Here is a 15,626-nt window from a genome sequence, read left to right as displayed (position 1 = left end):
CACAATGGTAAGGTCCCGGAACAAAGAGACCTCAGAATGTAGGTTCATAGTTCCTTGAAAGTGGAGTCGCAGGTAGATAGGATAGTGAAGAAGGTGTTTAGTAAGCTTGCCTTTATTGGCCAGTACATTAAGTATAGGAGTTGGGAGGTCACGTTGCATCTGTACAGGAGATTGATTATGCTACATTTGGAATACTACGTGCAATTCTGGTCTCCTTGTTATAGGAATGATGTTGTGAAACTTGAAAGAATTCAGAAAGAAAATGATAAAGGTGCTGCCAAGGTTGAATAGTTTGAGGTATAGGGAGAGCCTGACTAGGCTGAAGCAATTTTCCTGGAGCATCGGAGGCTGAGGGATGATCTTATAGAAGTTTATAAAATCATGAAGGGCATGGATAGAGTGAATTGCTAAGTTCTATTCACCAGGGTTAAGGAGGCTCAAACGAGAGGTTTTAGATTTAAGATGAGAGGAAATTGTATAAAAGGAACCGAAAGGACAACTTCATTCACATAGATGGAGGTGCGTATATGGAACGAACTGTCAGATGAAGTTGTGGACGCTGGAACAATCACAACATTTAAAAGGGGGTGTATGAATAGGAAGGGAATAGAGGGGTATAGGTTCAAATGCTGGCAAATGGAAGTAAATTAAATTTGAATATCTGGTCGGCATGGACAAATTGATTCAAAGATTCTTTTTCTGTGGTGTATATGTCTGTGACTCCATGACCGCTCAGTAAACACCCCTCTAAACTGTTAAATAAACAGTTCACCACTAATCTCCGTTTTCTGACGCTCAATTAATTTTGTATTCACGTTACAGTTAACCTTTTATTTCAAGAGCTGTAACTTTGGTAACTATTCCAATTTCGCCACTTCACCAAACATCATTTGGAAGCCCATGTACACACAATCAAATACATGGCCCCCAGTTACCCTCCCCAGTGCTTGTTGGAAAGATGAAGCGAGTTATCTTAACTGATTTTCATTCACGAATTCCGTTCTGGCTTTCTTTACATGATTCACATTTGTCGAAGTTACCTTTAAGTTTGTTAGATAACTCTTGTTTCCAAAAACATCATCACTAACGGAACGTAATTGCTCTGAAATGGGCTTATCTATTTCCCCTGTTGTAAATGAAAGCATAGCATTTGCAATCCTCCATTCCTTTGACGAATCATTCATTTTTTAAAGCCTAAAGCGCAAATGATTGCAACATTGCAGGACGAATTTGTTTACAGTTTGTTAGCTCATTTTAATATGGGTTCAACAGGATACACCGATTTGGGCTTTACTGGCGACTAAAACCAGATGGGATGGAAACTCAGTAGTACCTGATCTGAACGGTGTGTCTACAGGTAGCTGAGGTTAAAATTATTCTTCTCTGCTTGTAACTGAAATTTATATATGACTCGCAAAGTCCCACTGCCTCTATTCTTTGTTGTCATCTTTGATTTTTCAACTTACCATCGTTCTTGACATGTTTGTCAAATTCTAAAATAAAAGCAGAAACATATTTATTATGGCATTGTCATTTCAGCAAATGCAGTGCATTTCTACGTTCAAAACGTAGAAATGGAAATGATCAATAGAGTTTAAGTGATTTATTGATAGAAAGGATGACATTTTGAATGAGACTACCTTCTTGCTTGGCTTTCAAATCATCCTCTTTCAGAAAAAAAAGAAGAATGTTATCCTTATTTGATTCTGTGAATTGATTATGTTAAGTATTTAACTGGTAGAGACGAGAGAAATCTACTCAGATACCTGAGATTTTTTTTTAACGTGAGAATGATCAGGGTTTACTCCATTTGTAAAATGTAAACTCTGGGTTGGTCGTGCTTTACGTCTGTACAGATGTGGCCCCAGCAGAAGGAAAGTATGAATTTTCAAATTCATTCACGAAAAGTTCCATGATACAACTTGTCAAAGAAATATATTAACCTCGCATTAGTGTTCAAAAAAAATTTTTCATAGCTCAAATAACTGGAAGAGGTGAAGAAATTGGTTGAAAATAGCATGACAGGCCAATCCAAGCCTTTTACCAATTTTCAGTTTTGAAAATTGTTTTTTGCTGCATCCCAGATATTTGCTCCAGCATATGAAACATGGAAGGCACAGTGTCCGTAGTGCAAGGTGATAACTGAAAAGTTGGCTGCAACTGTAATCATATCGCAGAGATCGCTTTTATTCATTGATGTACATGGCTCGATACTTTGTGATATCATAACTACTCTGGGAACCACGTTGCAAATGCTAATGTTTAATAGCAATCGCTGACAATTAAATGTAGTAAATGACATGCCTATGTGCATTTCACCGTGTCATCCAAATAAACAGTTTGATAATATGCAATTTGGATTGATAGAACACCTTCATACTGTAGTTTTCAATGTTCTACCCCTAGAATTAGCAGAAGTGCAAACAAGGATCATCTTCCTATCTTTTATACTGAAGGCTTAATAAATGAAATGAGTGGTAACTGACATGATCCATCTTTCTGCTCTCTTCTGAAACAGGTTTGGGTTCATTTCAGAATCCACAGGTAGAATTGTCTTTCTGATCTCGAAGTGGCTCACAGAAAATTCTAGGGTATATATATTTTCAGAGTCCAAATTGAGGAGAAGTTAACCTGAGGTGTAATATGACGTTATATGTGCTCATAGAATATTTGATGATGCATGAACATTACAATTGCCACTGCCACATAGGAATGAAGGGAGACTTCCTACAAGATTGAAACATTCTTGTCTTATTCCTCGTGTCAGGTTTCAAAGAAACACACCATTCAACACGATTTCCCTTACTTGCATTCTTCAGTGCTCTTTTCAACGAATCAGTTTCTAAAAGGAGAAATGCAAAAGAAATCCATAAATTATATTTCAGATTAAGCTATTTTAATTTACATTTGTCGTTGATGCTTTGCAGTATTTTCCCTTGTTATTAGACTTTTTGATTTTTTTGGACAGAGATGTGGGACATTTGCTTGATAATCACATTGTAGATTGCTTATGCCTATTCTATGTTCCTAGAACAGATAGAAGCTAATGGAAAGGAGGAAGAATGTTGTTCTCTAATCAATATATTGTCAACCTCAAGCTCTGGTCCTATCAAATAACGAAGCAACGCCAACTGTGGTATATAGATGTTTGGTCTCCCTTAGTTTTCTTCATGGCTTTGAACTATGTCCATGGAGTCAACAGTTGCATCCCACGTGGCTGCACAGCCTGATTGAAGAGCTGTAAAATATTTCATAGTGCAGGCATACATAAATTGTATGCATGTTACTGAAAATTCTGGACAGTTTTCCCTCCCATATTATCATGGATCGATACAGTACAGAAAAGACCGTTCCTCCCATTACGTCTGTACTACCGAAAATATACTACCACCGACATTTGCCACGCATTCCCATATGATTTTAAGTGATTGCTATAAGATGAGAGTGTTTCAGTTTGTGTTTCATTTATTCTTATTTTTCAATCTGAGACCTACTTTGCATTGTTACTAGTCACTCGTTATGACCAATGTCCAATGATTTCCTATACTAAAAGCAAGATCCTGTTGATGCCAGAAATATGAAATGAAAGCAAGATGTGCTGGAGAAACTAAGCAGATCTCATAGCATCTGCAATCGCTGTAAAATGATCATTTTCATCTTGAATTATTAACTCTGCTTCTCTCTTCACAGATGCTGCCTGACCTGCTGAGTTTTTCTATAATGTTTTCAATTTAGTTGTTGCATCAAATGATTATCAATTTCACTCGAATCAATGTGGGATATATGTCTTTATTGCTTTTCTTTGCATCGGAAAAGGGTATATATATTCATGCTTTATATTTCACCGTATTACAGTAAAATTACGTGCCTGATTTGCAGTTCCGAAGTTCTCTTTCTGTAAAAGTGAGGATGCAATGACGGCATTTATTGTAACCAAAGCATATCAGATATAATGAAATTGGCAATCACATTTTAATGCATGCATTCCCATTGAAATATTCTTACCGCATTCCTCTGGCGATTTATCTGAAGAGAAACATTAACAAGCAATTAGATTAATGCATCAAACCATCTATTTTTGCTTATTAATACTTGTCCACTAATGCTGGGGTGATGTCTCATTGCCGATCAAATGCCAAGTGACCAGAGGATTTTCTCCCCCGACCACCTCCTTACCACCGCTCCCTCAGCACTCCCCCCACTCCCGCACATCTGCCATTTATTTAGCGTCGCTAAAGCTAGCTGACGTACACGATTAAAAATTCTTAAGAAACGCTTGATATTTCTGTTTGCTGTGCTCGGTTTATGCTAAATAACTGACTTCCATAATGCCAGAAGAAATTTTGAAATATTTTACTTATTTGGTAGCAATGCTTACTGCTCAGTTTTCGGAGTTCTTCTAGTTCTAAATAGAGGAATTCAAGACAATAAATGCACGAAAATTACACGTACATTTTTGCATTTATGGTGGAAATAGATTCACTTCAAACATAACACATGATTACATTCCATCCACGGTGATGAAGTCCACAGCAAGTTCATCAATTTATGCTGCTTACCTCTTACACATAACCTTGCTGCTTCAGATGATAAATATATTCACATAATATTTTAATATCTACGGCATTATTATGTTACAAGAGAAAACAGATTCCCCCTATACTTACACCAATAATATAATTTATATCTCCATTGTCACCTGCAATCCATCTGTAAGTCCTCATATCCACCCCTTGTATCTACTCCATTATTGATTGCTTCACTTCTGCATTCAGTGCATTTTACAAGAATGTTGGAGGTAGGAATTCTCTCTGACCATAGCATAGACTTACACTTGGTGGTATCTTTCTAAAGAGTTTTCATTTACAAGGCATAACACTTTGTGTGCGACACATGATAGCCAAATGAAGAAGGCAGAGTGTGAAAATAGACAAGTCCCCTGGGCCAGATGGGATCTATCCTAGGATCCTCTGTGAAGCAAGGGAGAGATTGCCGAGCCTTTGGCATTGATCTTCAAATCATCATTGTCTACAGGAATAGTGCCTGAGGACTGGAGGACAGCAAATGTGGTTCCCTTGTTCAAAAATGATAGTAGAGACATCCCTGGTAATTACAGACCAGTGAGTCTCACTTCAGTTGTTGGTAAAGTGTTGGAAAATATTATAAGAGATAGGATTTATAATCATCTAGAAAAGAATAATCTGATCTGGGACAGTCAGCATGATTCTGTGAAGGGTAGGTCGTGCCTAACGAATCTTACTGACTTTTTTGATAAAATGACTAAACAGGTAGATGAGAATTGATGTGGCGTATATGGATTTCGGCAAGGCAGAGGAATGGGGACACAACTTTAAAGTGAGGGGAGATAGGTATAAGACAGATGTCAGAGATAGTTTCTTTACTCAGAGAGTAGTAAGGGTATAGAATACTTTGCCTGCAACGGTCGTAGATTCGCCAAGTTTAAGTGCATTTAAGTCGTCATTGGACAGGCATATGGACTTACATGGAATAGTGTAGGTGGGATGGGCTTCAGATTAGTATGACAGGGCGGCGCAACATCGAGGGCTAAAGGGCCTGTACTGCGCTGTAATGTTCTATGTTCTATGTTCTATATTCTAAGGCAGGCAGCCTTGTATCCCTAAACTAATCAGACTGTAAAACCACTCACTTGCAATTGTGGAAGTACTGTGCCTTTAAGAATTTAAAGAGATGTTACTGTCCTATTTCTCTTGCTGAGGGGTGTTGTCACAGTGGTGCCGAAATATCTGCAGCAAACAGGGGAGTTGATGAACATTTCTTGTTCTCGATGATTGTTTTTCTGTTATAACACGATAAAAAAACCCATGAATTGTGGGGCCAGGGCTCACACAGATCCAAAAGAGCTTTTAGTTATTACTTAAGTTAATTGAACATTTCTGCTGGCTGCTGAACTAAAAGCTTGACTTCTTGTTGCTAAAGTGAAGTCTTAGACGGAGAAGCTTCCTTTTAAAATTTGGAAGGGGCAGATTTTTTAAACTTCTGGATGGGAGAGACACTTTTTTGCCGAATTGCATTTTTGCCAAAGGGTGCGTTTACAGAATGCTTCCTGTATTGGAATGGTTCTTGTGTGATGGTTAAATAATACAGGATCTTGTTAGCCATTTGAATGGAGTGAAGTTATGCTAATTATTCTTTTTTTTAACTAAGTCGTAAGAATAAAGTATGCTTGATTAAAGCCTAGCATTGGACCGACTGAATCAGATCTAGAACATAGAACTTTACTGTTGCCGTTTAAATAATATAAAAATTAGGGTTTAGACTATTTCCATATAACATGTTTTTGGAGGTTGGGGGATGTGGTGGGGGGGGGGGGGGGGGAGGTTAAGTGGAGTATAGTTTTTGTCTCAGTGCAGTGCAGAACACACTGCAGTCTGAACCAGGAAATACCAGCTGCAATAACAACTTCAAGGAGAAACTACTCATCAGAAGTAAAGAGACAGATAGCACAATTAGTTTAAAAAGAAGAGGTGAAAACAAGCAGAATAAAGATTGAAAAACATGTTATTCTTCTCTGCAAAACTGATCGAAATTTGAAAGAAAGAAGAGAACATGGTCTTTCTAACAGTGTCATCACGATTCTTGTAAATTGCCAAAACAGCACTACCCAGGCTAATCCATTGTTTCTATCTGTTTCTGCGGCACTGCATTCATCTCTTCATACTTTGAATGGAGCTTTTTCTCCCCTTTTTCTGCCCCTTTCCATTAATCTACGGTTCTTTTGATGCTTTACGTCAGTTTCAGCGCTTCCAGTTCACTGATTCCAACTGCCTCCTCTTCACCATGAATGTGCGAGTGACTTTACGAGTCACTCCCACATCAGAATGATTTTATGACTCTCTACTTATTCCTGGAAAAAATTCTGAAACCACTCTCCTTTATCTGACCGAGTTTGTCTTCACTTTGAACAACATTTTCTTTAAGCCCTCTCTTTCTTCAGACCAAAAGTGCACCCAGGGGAAAAACATGGGCCCGGGTCATGCCTGTCTTTGTGGGGTACATGGAAAATTCCTTGTTACAACCATAATTGTGTCTCTCCTCACAACCCTTTGCCCAATGCTTCGATTAGGTCATTGGTGCGCCTCCTACTCTCACCCGACCTTGGTAAACATGATCCATTTTGCTTCTAATATCACTCCTACTTTCACCTCCACGTGGTCCTTCTTTCAGTTCTGTCTTCCCTTCCTTGACACATGATTCCATTTCTGGGGATAAACTGGCCACCAACAATGCTCTATTACATTTGCTCTGCTTATGTTACTTCTGAGTAGAGGGTGGGGGTAGGGTGTGCTCAGAAACGTCCATGTGTTTTCTCAAACTTGGACTCCAGTCACTGGCCCGGGGCTGTCACTATAGTTGACATGACCCTTTGCCGTGATTAACTTCTGTCCTTAACCCTGTTCTCTCTAACAACAATGAGGTCACCCCAGTTCTTACTTCCTACCCCATCAGCATAATCATCAAAAGCATCAAGAGCGACCATATTACCACCTCCAGCGGGATGCCACCACCAGTTATATATTATGCTCCCCTCCCTTGTCACTATTTTGTAAATATTATTCCCTCCGCGGCACCCTGGTCCGCTTCTCCTCCATTCCCAACACTTGCCCACGCCAGCACAGCACCTTTGCTTGCAGTCACAGAAGATGAAACACTTGCCAGTTTAGTTGCTCCATCTTCACTATGCAGGGTCCCTGGCACACCTTCCAGGTGAGGCTGCGAATTATTTGCATTTCACTCAATCTAGTCTACTGTATTCTCTGTTCATAATGTGCTCTCTTCTACATTGAGCAGATAAAATGCAGACTGGGCAATAGATTTGCGGAACGCCAACATTCTTTCTGCAAAAATGACCCCATCTATCTTGTTGCCTCCCATTTTAACGCATCACAATGATCCCTGGCCAACATTTCTCTCTTGGGGGTACTGCAGTGCTCTGGTGAGGATCAGCACAAATTGGAAAAGTAGCATCTCATTTTCTGCTTGGGAAGCTGAAACCTTCAGGACTCAATACTTATAAATAAAGAGTCTGAACTTGTTAGTTTTAGTCGTTTACTCACCATTGACCTTGACATTATATGGGCTGCTTTTATCAGAGTCAAAGAGTGTAGCGCTGGAAAAATGCAGCAAGTCAGGCAGCATTTGAGGAGCAGGAGAGTCGATGTTTTAAGCATAAGATTTTCATCAGGAATGAAGAGCTGATGAAAAGTTTATGCTTGTGAAGCCAACTTTCCTGCTCCTCAGATGCTGCCTGGCCTTCTGTGCTTTTCCAGTGGCACACTTTTTGACTCTGATCTCCAGCACCTGCAGTCCTCACTTTCTCCCTACTCTTGTCAGAGTCAAATATTTTAGTTTTTCTAATTGTCCCAATTAGATTTTCTTTCTCTTTGGCTGACCATTATCCATTCATCTGCTCAACTGCTGTTCTTTTTCTCTGGGACCATCACCATTTATAGTTTACTCCTTCTGCCAACCTTACCCTCTGCCTTTGGCATATATAACATCATTTCCTAGCTACAATCAGTTTTGAAGAAAGACTTGACCAATTCTGTCTGACAGTGTTTTAGCTTTTATTAATATAGGGATCGAGTTCCGGAACCATGAGGTTATGCTGTAGCTGTACAAAACTCTGGTGCAGCCGCACTTGGAGTATTGTGTACAGTTCTGGTCACCGCATTATAAGATCTGGAAGCTTTGGAAAGGGTGCAGAGGAGATTTACTAGGATGTTGCCTGGAATGGAGGGAAGTCTTACGAGGAAAGGCTGAGGGACTTGAGGTTGTTTTCTTGGGAGAGAAGAAGGTTGAAAGGTGACTTAATATAGACATGCAAGATAATCAAGAGTGTTAGATAGGGTCGACAGGGAGAGCCTTTTTCCAAATATGGCGATGGTGAGCACGAGGGGGCATAGCTTTAAATTGAGGGGTGATAGTTATAGGACAGATGTCAGAGCTAGTTTCTTTACTCAGAGAGTAGTAAGGGTATGGAATACTTTGCCTGCAACGGTAGTAGATTCGTCAACTTTAAGTATATTTAAGTCGTCATTGGACAAGCATATGGACGTACAGGGAATAGTGTAGATTAGATGGGCTTCAGATTAGTATGACAGGGCAGAGCAACATCGAGGGCCGAAGGGCCTGTACTGTGCTGTAATATTCTACGTTCTAATGTTCTATGTTCTTAACTGTGCTGAAGATGTAAGGGATGAATTGCCCATTGTTATATAACGATAAACGTGATTTCTTAACTCCAGCACTGGAGCTAAATAAAAAAAAAGTAATTTTGAGTAGAAGTAGATGATTTTACTCTTCAAACCTGCTCTTCCATTCAGTATAATCTCGATACCATTTCCCTAACTTTCAATCTACACTCCTTCATCCCTTAAATGTCTAATCAGAGATACATAGTATTATTCAGTACAGAAGAGGCACTTCAGTCCATCGAGTCTGCAATAGCAAAATAATTTTAAATATAATCTCACTCTCCAGCACCTGGCTATAGTCTAGAATATTAGGACATTTCACGTGCACATCTAAGCAATTTTATTTCATGATTGTGAAGCATCTTGCCCTGATTACCTTCACAGGCAGCACATTTCAGATTCCCACCATGCTCTCAGAAGTACTCTCCCACTTAAACTTCTAATGTGTCCTGTTCTTTCCGTGGCTATCCTGTTACTTTTGATACATATGTAGAATATTTTCAGAATCTTCCTAATCTTACTTGACAGTTTTTCAAGCTTCCTCTTTGCTCTTGTAATCTCTTTCTCCATTCACTTTCTATACTTCTCTAGGGCCTCCATTGCTTTTCTCCATTTGTTCCTGTTAATAGCCACTTCTTTATTTCTTATCCAGTCATGAATATTCCTGGACATCCAAAGCTCTCTGGGCTCGTTGCTCCGACATTTCACCCAAAAGAGAACGTCTTGTGTCTGCATATATGCTCCTCTATTTCCAATTGATTGTTTGTGAATTTTAAAATTATGTACACCAAGTTCCGTCTCATGTTCTGTACTTAAGGCATCAGCTAAATGCAATAAATAAGGATTCAGAGATAATGGCTCATACTTCCTGAGGAAAATTGAGGTAAACTCTACATTGCCATTTCCATATCAAAACTTACAAACGTTATTGCGGTGTGATCATGATTCTGAGTGTTCTTGTAGGTAAATGTATCCAATACTGCCTCAACAGATTCCTGAATAAACTCCTCCACCGGCTTTATCATTGACTTGTGTGCTTTGCTGAAGGAGTCAGTAGATTCTGGAAGTCTCTCCTTAGCTCACTCATATTGTTCTTGACTTGTCCCTGCGCAGGTGGCACCAAATGTCTCAGGCGAAGGGGGTTGGGGGAAGTCTGGTGGTTGGGGGGGGTGGGGTGGAGGGGGGGAATGTGAGGCTTCTTGCTGTGGTTTGTCCAGTTTTAAATGTGTGTTTTTATTGATAAAGAACTTGCTCCTGGTGATTTTATTGAAGCTTCAGCACAATATGAATATTTTTGCGTGGTCAGATACAGCTCCCCCTGTGCAGTTTGTGCTCATCTCTGTTCCCCTTTACTAAGCTCCATAGAAGTCGAGTCTTTGAAGATTGCGACTTTGGCACTCCAAGATAGTTCTATAGCGTTCTGTAGCCAGTCTTCCTCGGTTCCCCTCTCCACTTCAACTTGCTCCATCCACATCGATTAGCCAATACCTAATTACTCAGAGGGTAGATCAAAGCGAATCATTTTGCTGCAGGCATGGAGCCACATGTAGCCAGACCAGGTAAAAGTTTCCTTCCCTCCACTGCAAGAACTATATTTTTATTTTGCAGCAATTGACACTAATATCTTAAGGTCAACTCTCCACACTAGATTTTATTGAATTCAAATTTCAACATCTGCCATTGTGAGATTCAAAGCAACAGAAATTTTACCCTGGAGTTCATCGACTGCTCGTCTATACCATCACCTCCCCTTAGGATTTCGCTGCACATATTCAAGAAAAAAGATACCAGTCCAAATGGCACGAGTAGTCAATGGTTAGCAGTCATACAGCTGCCAGTGCAAACCCTGTGGCTAAGAATCAGCTGCTGAGTTCAGCATCGAGCCCAGCTCAGAAGCAGACTGATATGGAGAAACTTTGACTTAAGATCCTGTAACTACTGCAGCTGAATTTCCGAAACTGACATCTGTCCATTGTACCCCAGCCAGTTATGCGGATTGAACAGGTTAAAGGGTAGAGGGAGCTGAGATAGATGGTTACAGAACCATTGGAATTGCATGCAGCTGCCAAAATCCCAGGCTTTCATTTTCTGAACATGTATAACATTATCTCAATCCCTCCATCTGCCGTCCCAATAGTTTTTGAAAGCAATGATGAAACTCCAATTTGGTGTTTGATTTTGGACCTGAGTGACTTGGTGCTATGCCCTTGCCGCAGTGTAAACAAATCAACACGAGCAGATATTAGTTTTGCCCTTCAAAAACAGAATGAATAAATTGTTTGCTTCAGCAGAAAAATGTCGTCGTTAATACCTGCCAGAGCCATTAAAAGTGTTTTTTTTTAAATCAACCTGTTTGGTTGTATTCCGACACACTCCAGTAGATCCAGACCTGCTCACCCAGTGGTAGGAACCCACCGCTGCACCCATGGCAATTGTAGTGCAACAGGTATGAGGTATTCACACCACTCATTACATTTAATTGCTGCGTTATGTGGTTAGGTGACCTTTTGGGGCAATGTTAGAAGAGGGTCTAAGAACACCCTCTGGATTTTCCTCTCGAAAGTCACCGGCCCAGTCGCCAGACCTTGATGTCTCACTTGACCAGAAATAATGGCGATGGGGTTCGGCTCATTGTTATTTGATAACTCAGGTCAGCCTTTAGTGATTTCATTCGGATAATTACTTTTCAAAGTATACTTATGCAATTAATTATCTTGTTTCTTTAAAGGGAAACATAGTTCACTTCCCTCATTATGATTACTGCAATCTCCCTCGTTATCAGGCATGTCTACAGGATGACCATCCGGGTTTCCTCCGGGTGCTCCGGTTTCCTCCCACAGTCCAAAGATGTGCGGGTCAGGTGAATTGGCCATGCTAAATTGCCCGTAGTGTTAGATAAGGGGTAAATGTATGGGTGGGTTGCGATTCGGCGGGTCGGTGTGGACTTGTTGGGCCGAAGGGCCTGTTTCCACACTGTAAGTAATCTAATTCAAGGATAGAACCAGCACCAGAGAGATATGGTGGTGATCTGACGCAGTTTCAAGTGTTAGACCTGGCCGCTTACCCTTATCTTTCAGACGTAGCAGTTCCACTGTGGAAATAATCAGCATAAAATTTATCTGCGGGTTTGCAAGCAATAATCAGGATAATTTCATCAGTTAACCACACGTATCAGCATCAAATACATATTAACAAGACAAGTGCGATGGAGGATTGATGTGCACCAAGAACACAGGGACGTCAAAAATCAAACATTCGTTTTCTCTTAAATAACAAAAAAAAACTCACGAAGATCCTTTTGAATTGCTTCTAATTTATCTTTATCTGAAAACGAAAACATCAAGGTTGCTCGTCAGACTGCATAACCAAATCCGTAGAAATAACTCAGCAGAGAACTGAGCAAACTACAGCCTGCCTGTTCCACTGTTAAGTGATTAATTCAGTTGTGATTATGCTTTCAAGTATTGTTTGTTTATAGCTTGATAAGAACTGAAAACGTGTTGCTGGAAAAGCGCAGCAGGTCAGGCAGCATCCAAGGAACAGGAAGTTCGACGTTTCGGACATAAGCCCTTCATCAGGAATTTTCATCAGCAACTCATTTTCAACTCTGATCTCCAGCATCTGCAGACCTCACTTTCTCCTTATAGCTTGATAAGACATGAGACATCATTTACTGATGAAAACGAATCCTTTTTTTTACGTTACCGTCAAGGATTTGATCCAGAGAACGTATCCCAGACAAATGAACATTTACCTGCCCTAAGATACATTCTGCAATCGGGCTCATTCTAACACAGTTGTTGGTTACACTAACCAGACTAACAATCCGATTTAACATCGACAGTGTATTTTTTAGCCAAAAATATTGAGCGTTTAAAACTAAATCCCAAGTTTATACGAATATATGATAATATGAATTAAATATAGGAGCAGGTATTTTGGTACATTGAGTCACATTTCTATAAAGGCGTAATACAGCTAATCTGATATTGACTTCAAATCCACATTCTGATCAACTTCGGTCATTTGTGAATGCTACCAGTCTGTGGCAGTACTTAAGAAGGCTCAAGGATTTTTTTTTTCTGATGTGTGGACAAATATGAGTTTTTCAGTGAAAACGATGAAGAGTGGCATATGTTTCGTTGTTGATTGAAGAACTTTTATTTTGCTGCATAATCGGTAGAATTAAAAAGAACCATTAATACTCAACAAAGTAGCACAAACTTTTTAAGATCAATTTCTGGGAGAGGGATAAAGACTGCATACGTATTGAAGTCACCCTTTAACATGAAGTGAACAAAGTATTTAATTATTTGAGAGCATGGGAATAACAGTTTTGGATGAACTTGTAGTTTTGCAGTGTATAGAATGGCACTGCTCACTCTACTACAATAAGAGGACCAGACTGCAGTTAGCTAAGAGGAGTGCACCGATTTCATGAAAATGATGTCTGAGATATGCATTATGGGCATGCTGCATTACAGAGGAAATAGGTAGCAATTTTTCTGATGAATAAGATACAGCTTCCGTAAAAGCTAATATCACGTTTCATAATTCAGACATTGGTGAAGCAGCCTGCTATGGGGTGACAATAACTGACATAGCGTGAGAAGGAAATGACTGCCAGACTATGGGATTCGCATTCTGGCTTTTGCTTTACGAATTAGAACTGCTATAATGTGGAAACAGGCCTGTTGGCCCAACAAGACTGCACCCACCCTCCAAAGAGTACCCCAGCCAGACCCCTAATTTACCCCGACCACTGCACCTAACCTACATATCCCTGAACACTATGGGCAATTTTAACATGACCAATTCACCTAGCCTACATATCTTTGCACTGTGGGAGAAAGCCTACACAGACATGGGAAGAATGCCCAAACTCTAAACAAGTTACCCAAGGCTGGATTCGACCCAGGTCACTGACGCTTTGAGGCAGCAGTGCGAACCACTGAACCACCATGTCTCCCTGGCTTTGCTTCAAAATGTTACCTGTTCTGAGACATATGTTGAAGGTGCACCATTAATGATGACATTCGACTCACTGCATGAGGAAACTTATCATAACGTTTCTATGAAAATTATAATTTATTTAAAACTCATTTTCTGCTCACTTCCATAATGATTGATTCGTAATGCACTGCCTCTTAATGTTAAATCCGAGACGGTCTTGACACATTTGCCAAAAACACATTTTCAATCATGAAGGAACAATTAATTTTCGAGGCATAATTTTCCAAGTCAGTGCATATTTGGAAATATTAAGCTCTGAACAAATGAATCAATAATTTGTATTGTTTCCCATATATTACATGACTTAGTTTGACTTTTATTTGATAGCAATTTTAATACTCACCATCTCTGCCATTCGCTTTAGCACCTGTGATATTAACAATAATGAATGACGTTAGCAGATGCGAATTTATATGAATTTTATAAGAATTAGCTTTCCAAGGTTGAGAAGAGGCAATAGATCCTTTCTATTTTTGATTGCCGTTTTAAAATAGTCTGCTGAACATCAGATCGATGAAATTGTACAACAATTGGATCAAATTTACTCTGTATACGTATCCATACTGCCGTGAAATGCTACCTGTTGTATAACCTAGATTGTTATGACAATGTTTCCTGAATTAATGATCTGATATTGTGGGAAACCTTACCTTCCTAATCTCTTGGATTCACCAATGAAGAAATCAGTTCTACAAAGTTTCAAATAACAAATTTACAGCCCAAGAAGAGGCCGTTTGGCTCTCCAAGCCTGTGCAGATCCAAATCCACTGTTTAAACCTATCGCCCAAGTTCTAAGCATCTGTATCCCTCTGCTCCCCACATACTCATGCATCTGTCCAGACACACCCTAAATGAACCTATTGTGCCTGCCTCTACTACCTCGGCTGTCAACACCTTCCAGACACCTACCATCCTTGTATAAAGTACTTGCTGCGTATATCCCCCTTACATTTTTCGCTTCTCACCTTGAACGTGTGCCCTCTCATTATTGATTCCCTCACCCTGGGAAAAAGCTTATCTCTATCTACCCTGTCTATACTCTTCATGATTTTTTAGACCTCAATCAGGTCCCCCACTATCTCCTTTTTTCTAATGAAAACAATCTGTACTTACTCAACCTCTCTTCATAGCTAGCACCTTCCATATCAGGCAACATCCTCATAAACCTTCTCTGCACCCTTTCCAAAGCGTCCACAGCCTTTTGGTAAGGTGGCAACCGGAACTGTACACAATATGCTAAATGCGGCTGAGCCAAAGGCTTGTGCAATTTTAACATGACTTGCCAGCTGTTATACTCAATACCCTGTCCGATGAAGACAAGCATACCATATACCTCTTGACCATTCTATCCAGCTGTGCAGTCACCTTCAGCCTATA

General features: G+C 39.9%; 1 protein-coding gene across 1 annotated transcript in view; it reads right to left on the bottom strand.

The window, feature by feature from the left end:
• The window catches only part of LOC132832558 (butyrophilin subfamily 3 member A1-like), a 91,585-nt gene that overhangs the window by 60,018 nt on the left and 15,941 nt on the right, over positions 1-15,626 (bottom strand). The window contains exons 4-6 of the mRNA XM_060850649.1: positions 4,006-4,026; positions 2,807-2,842; positions 1,467-1,493 (exon numbers count right to left, since the gene is read on the bottom strand). Coding sequence (XP_060706632.1) covers positions 1,467-1,493; positions 2,807-2,842; positions 4,006-4,026 — 84 coding nt within the window. The remainder of the gene's footprint in view (positions 1-1,466; positions 1,494-2,806; positions 2,843-4,005; positions 4,027-15,626) is intronic.

Source organism: Hemiscyllium ocellatum, chromosome 35 (genome assembly GCF_020745735.1).
Source record: "Hemiscyllium ocellatum isolate sHemOce1 chromosome 35, sHemOce1.pat.X.cur, whole genome shotgun sequence".
NCBI classification, from domain to species: Eukaryota; Metazoa; Chordata; class Chondrichthyes; order Orectolobiformes; family Hemiscylliidae; genus Hemiscyllium; species Hemiscyllium ocellatum.
Note: the sequence above shows the minus strand (reverse complement) of the source record. Positions and strands in the feature narration are given on the sequence as shown.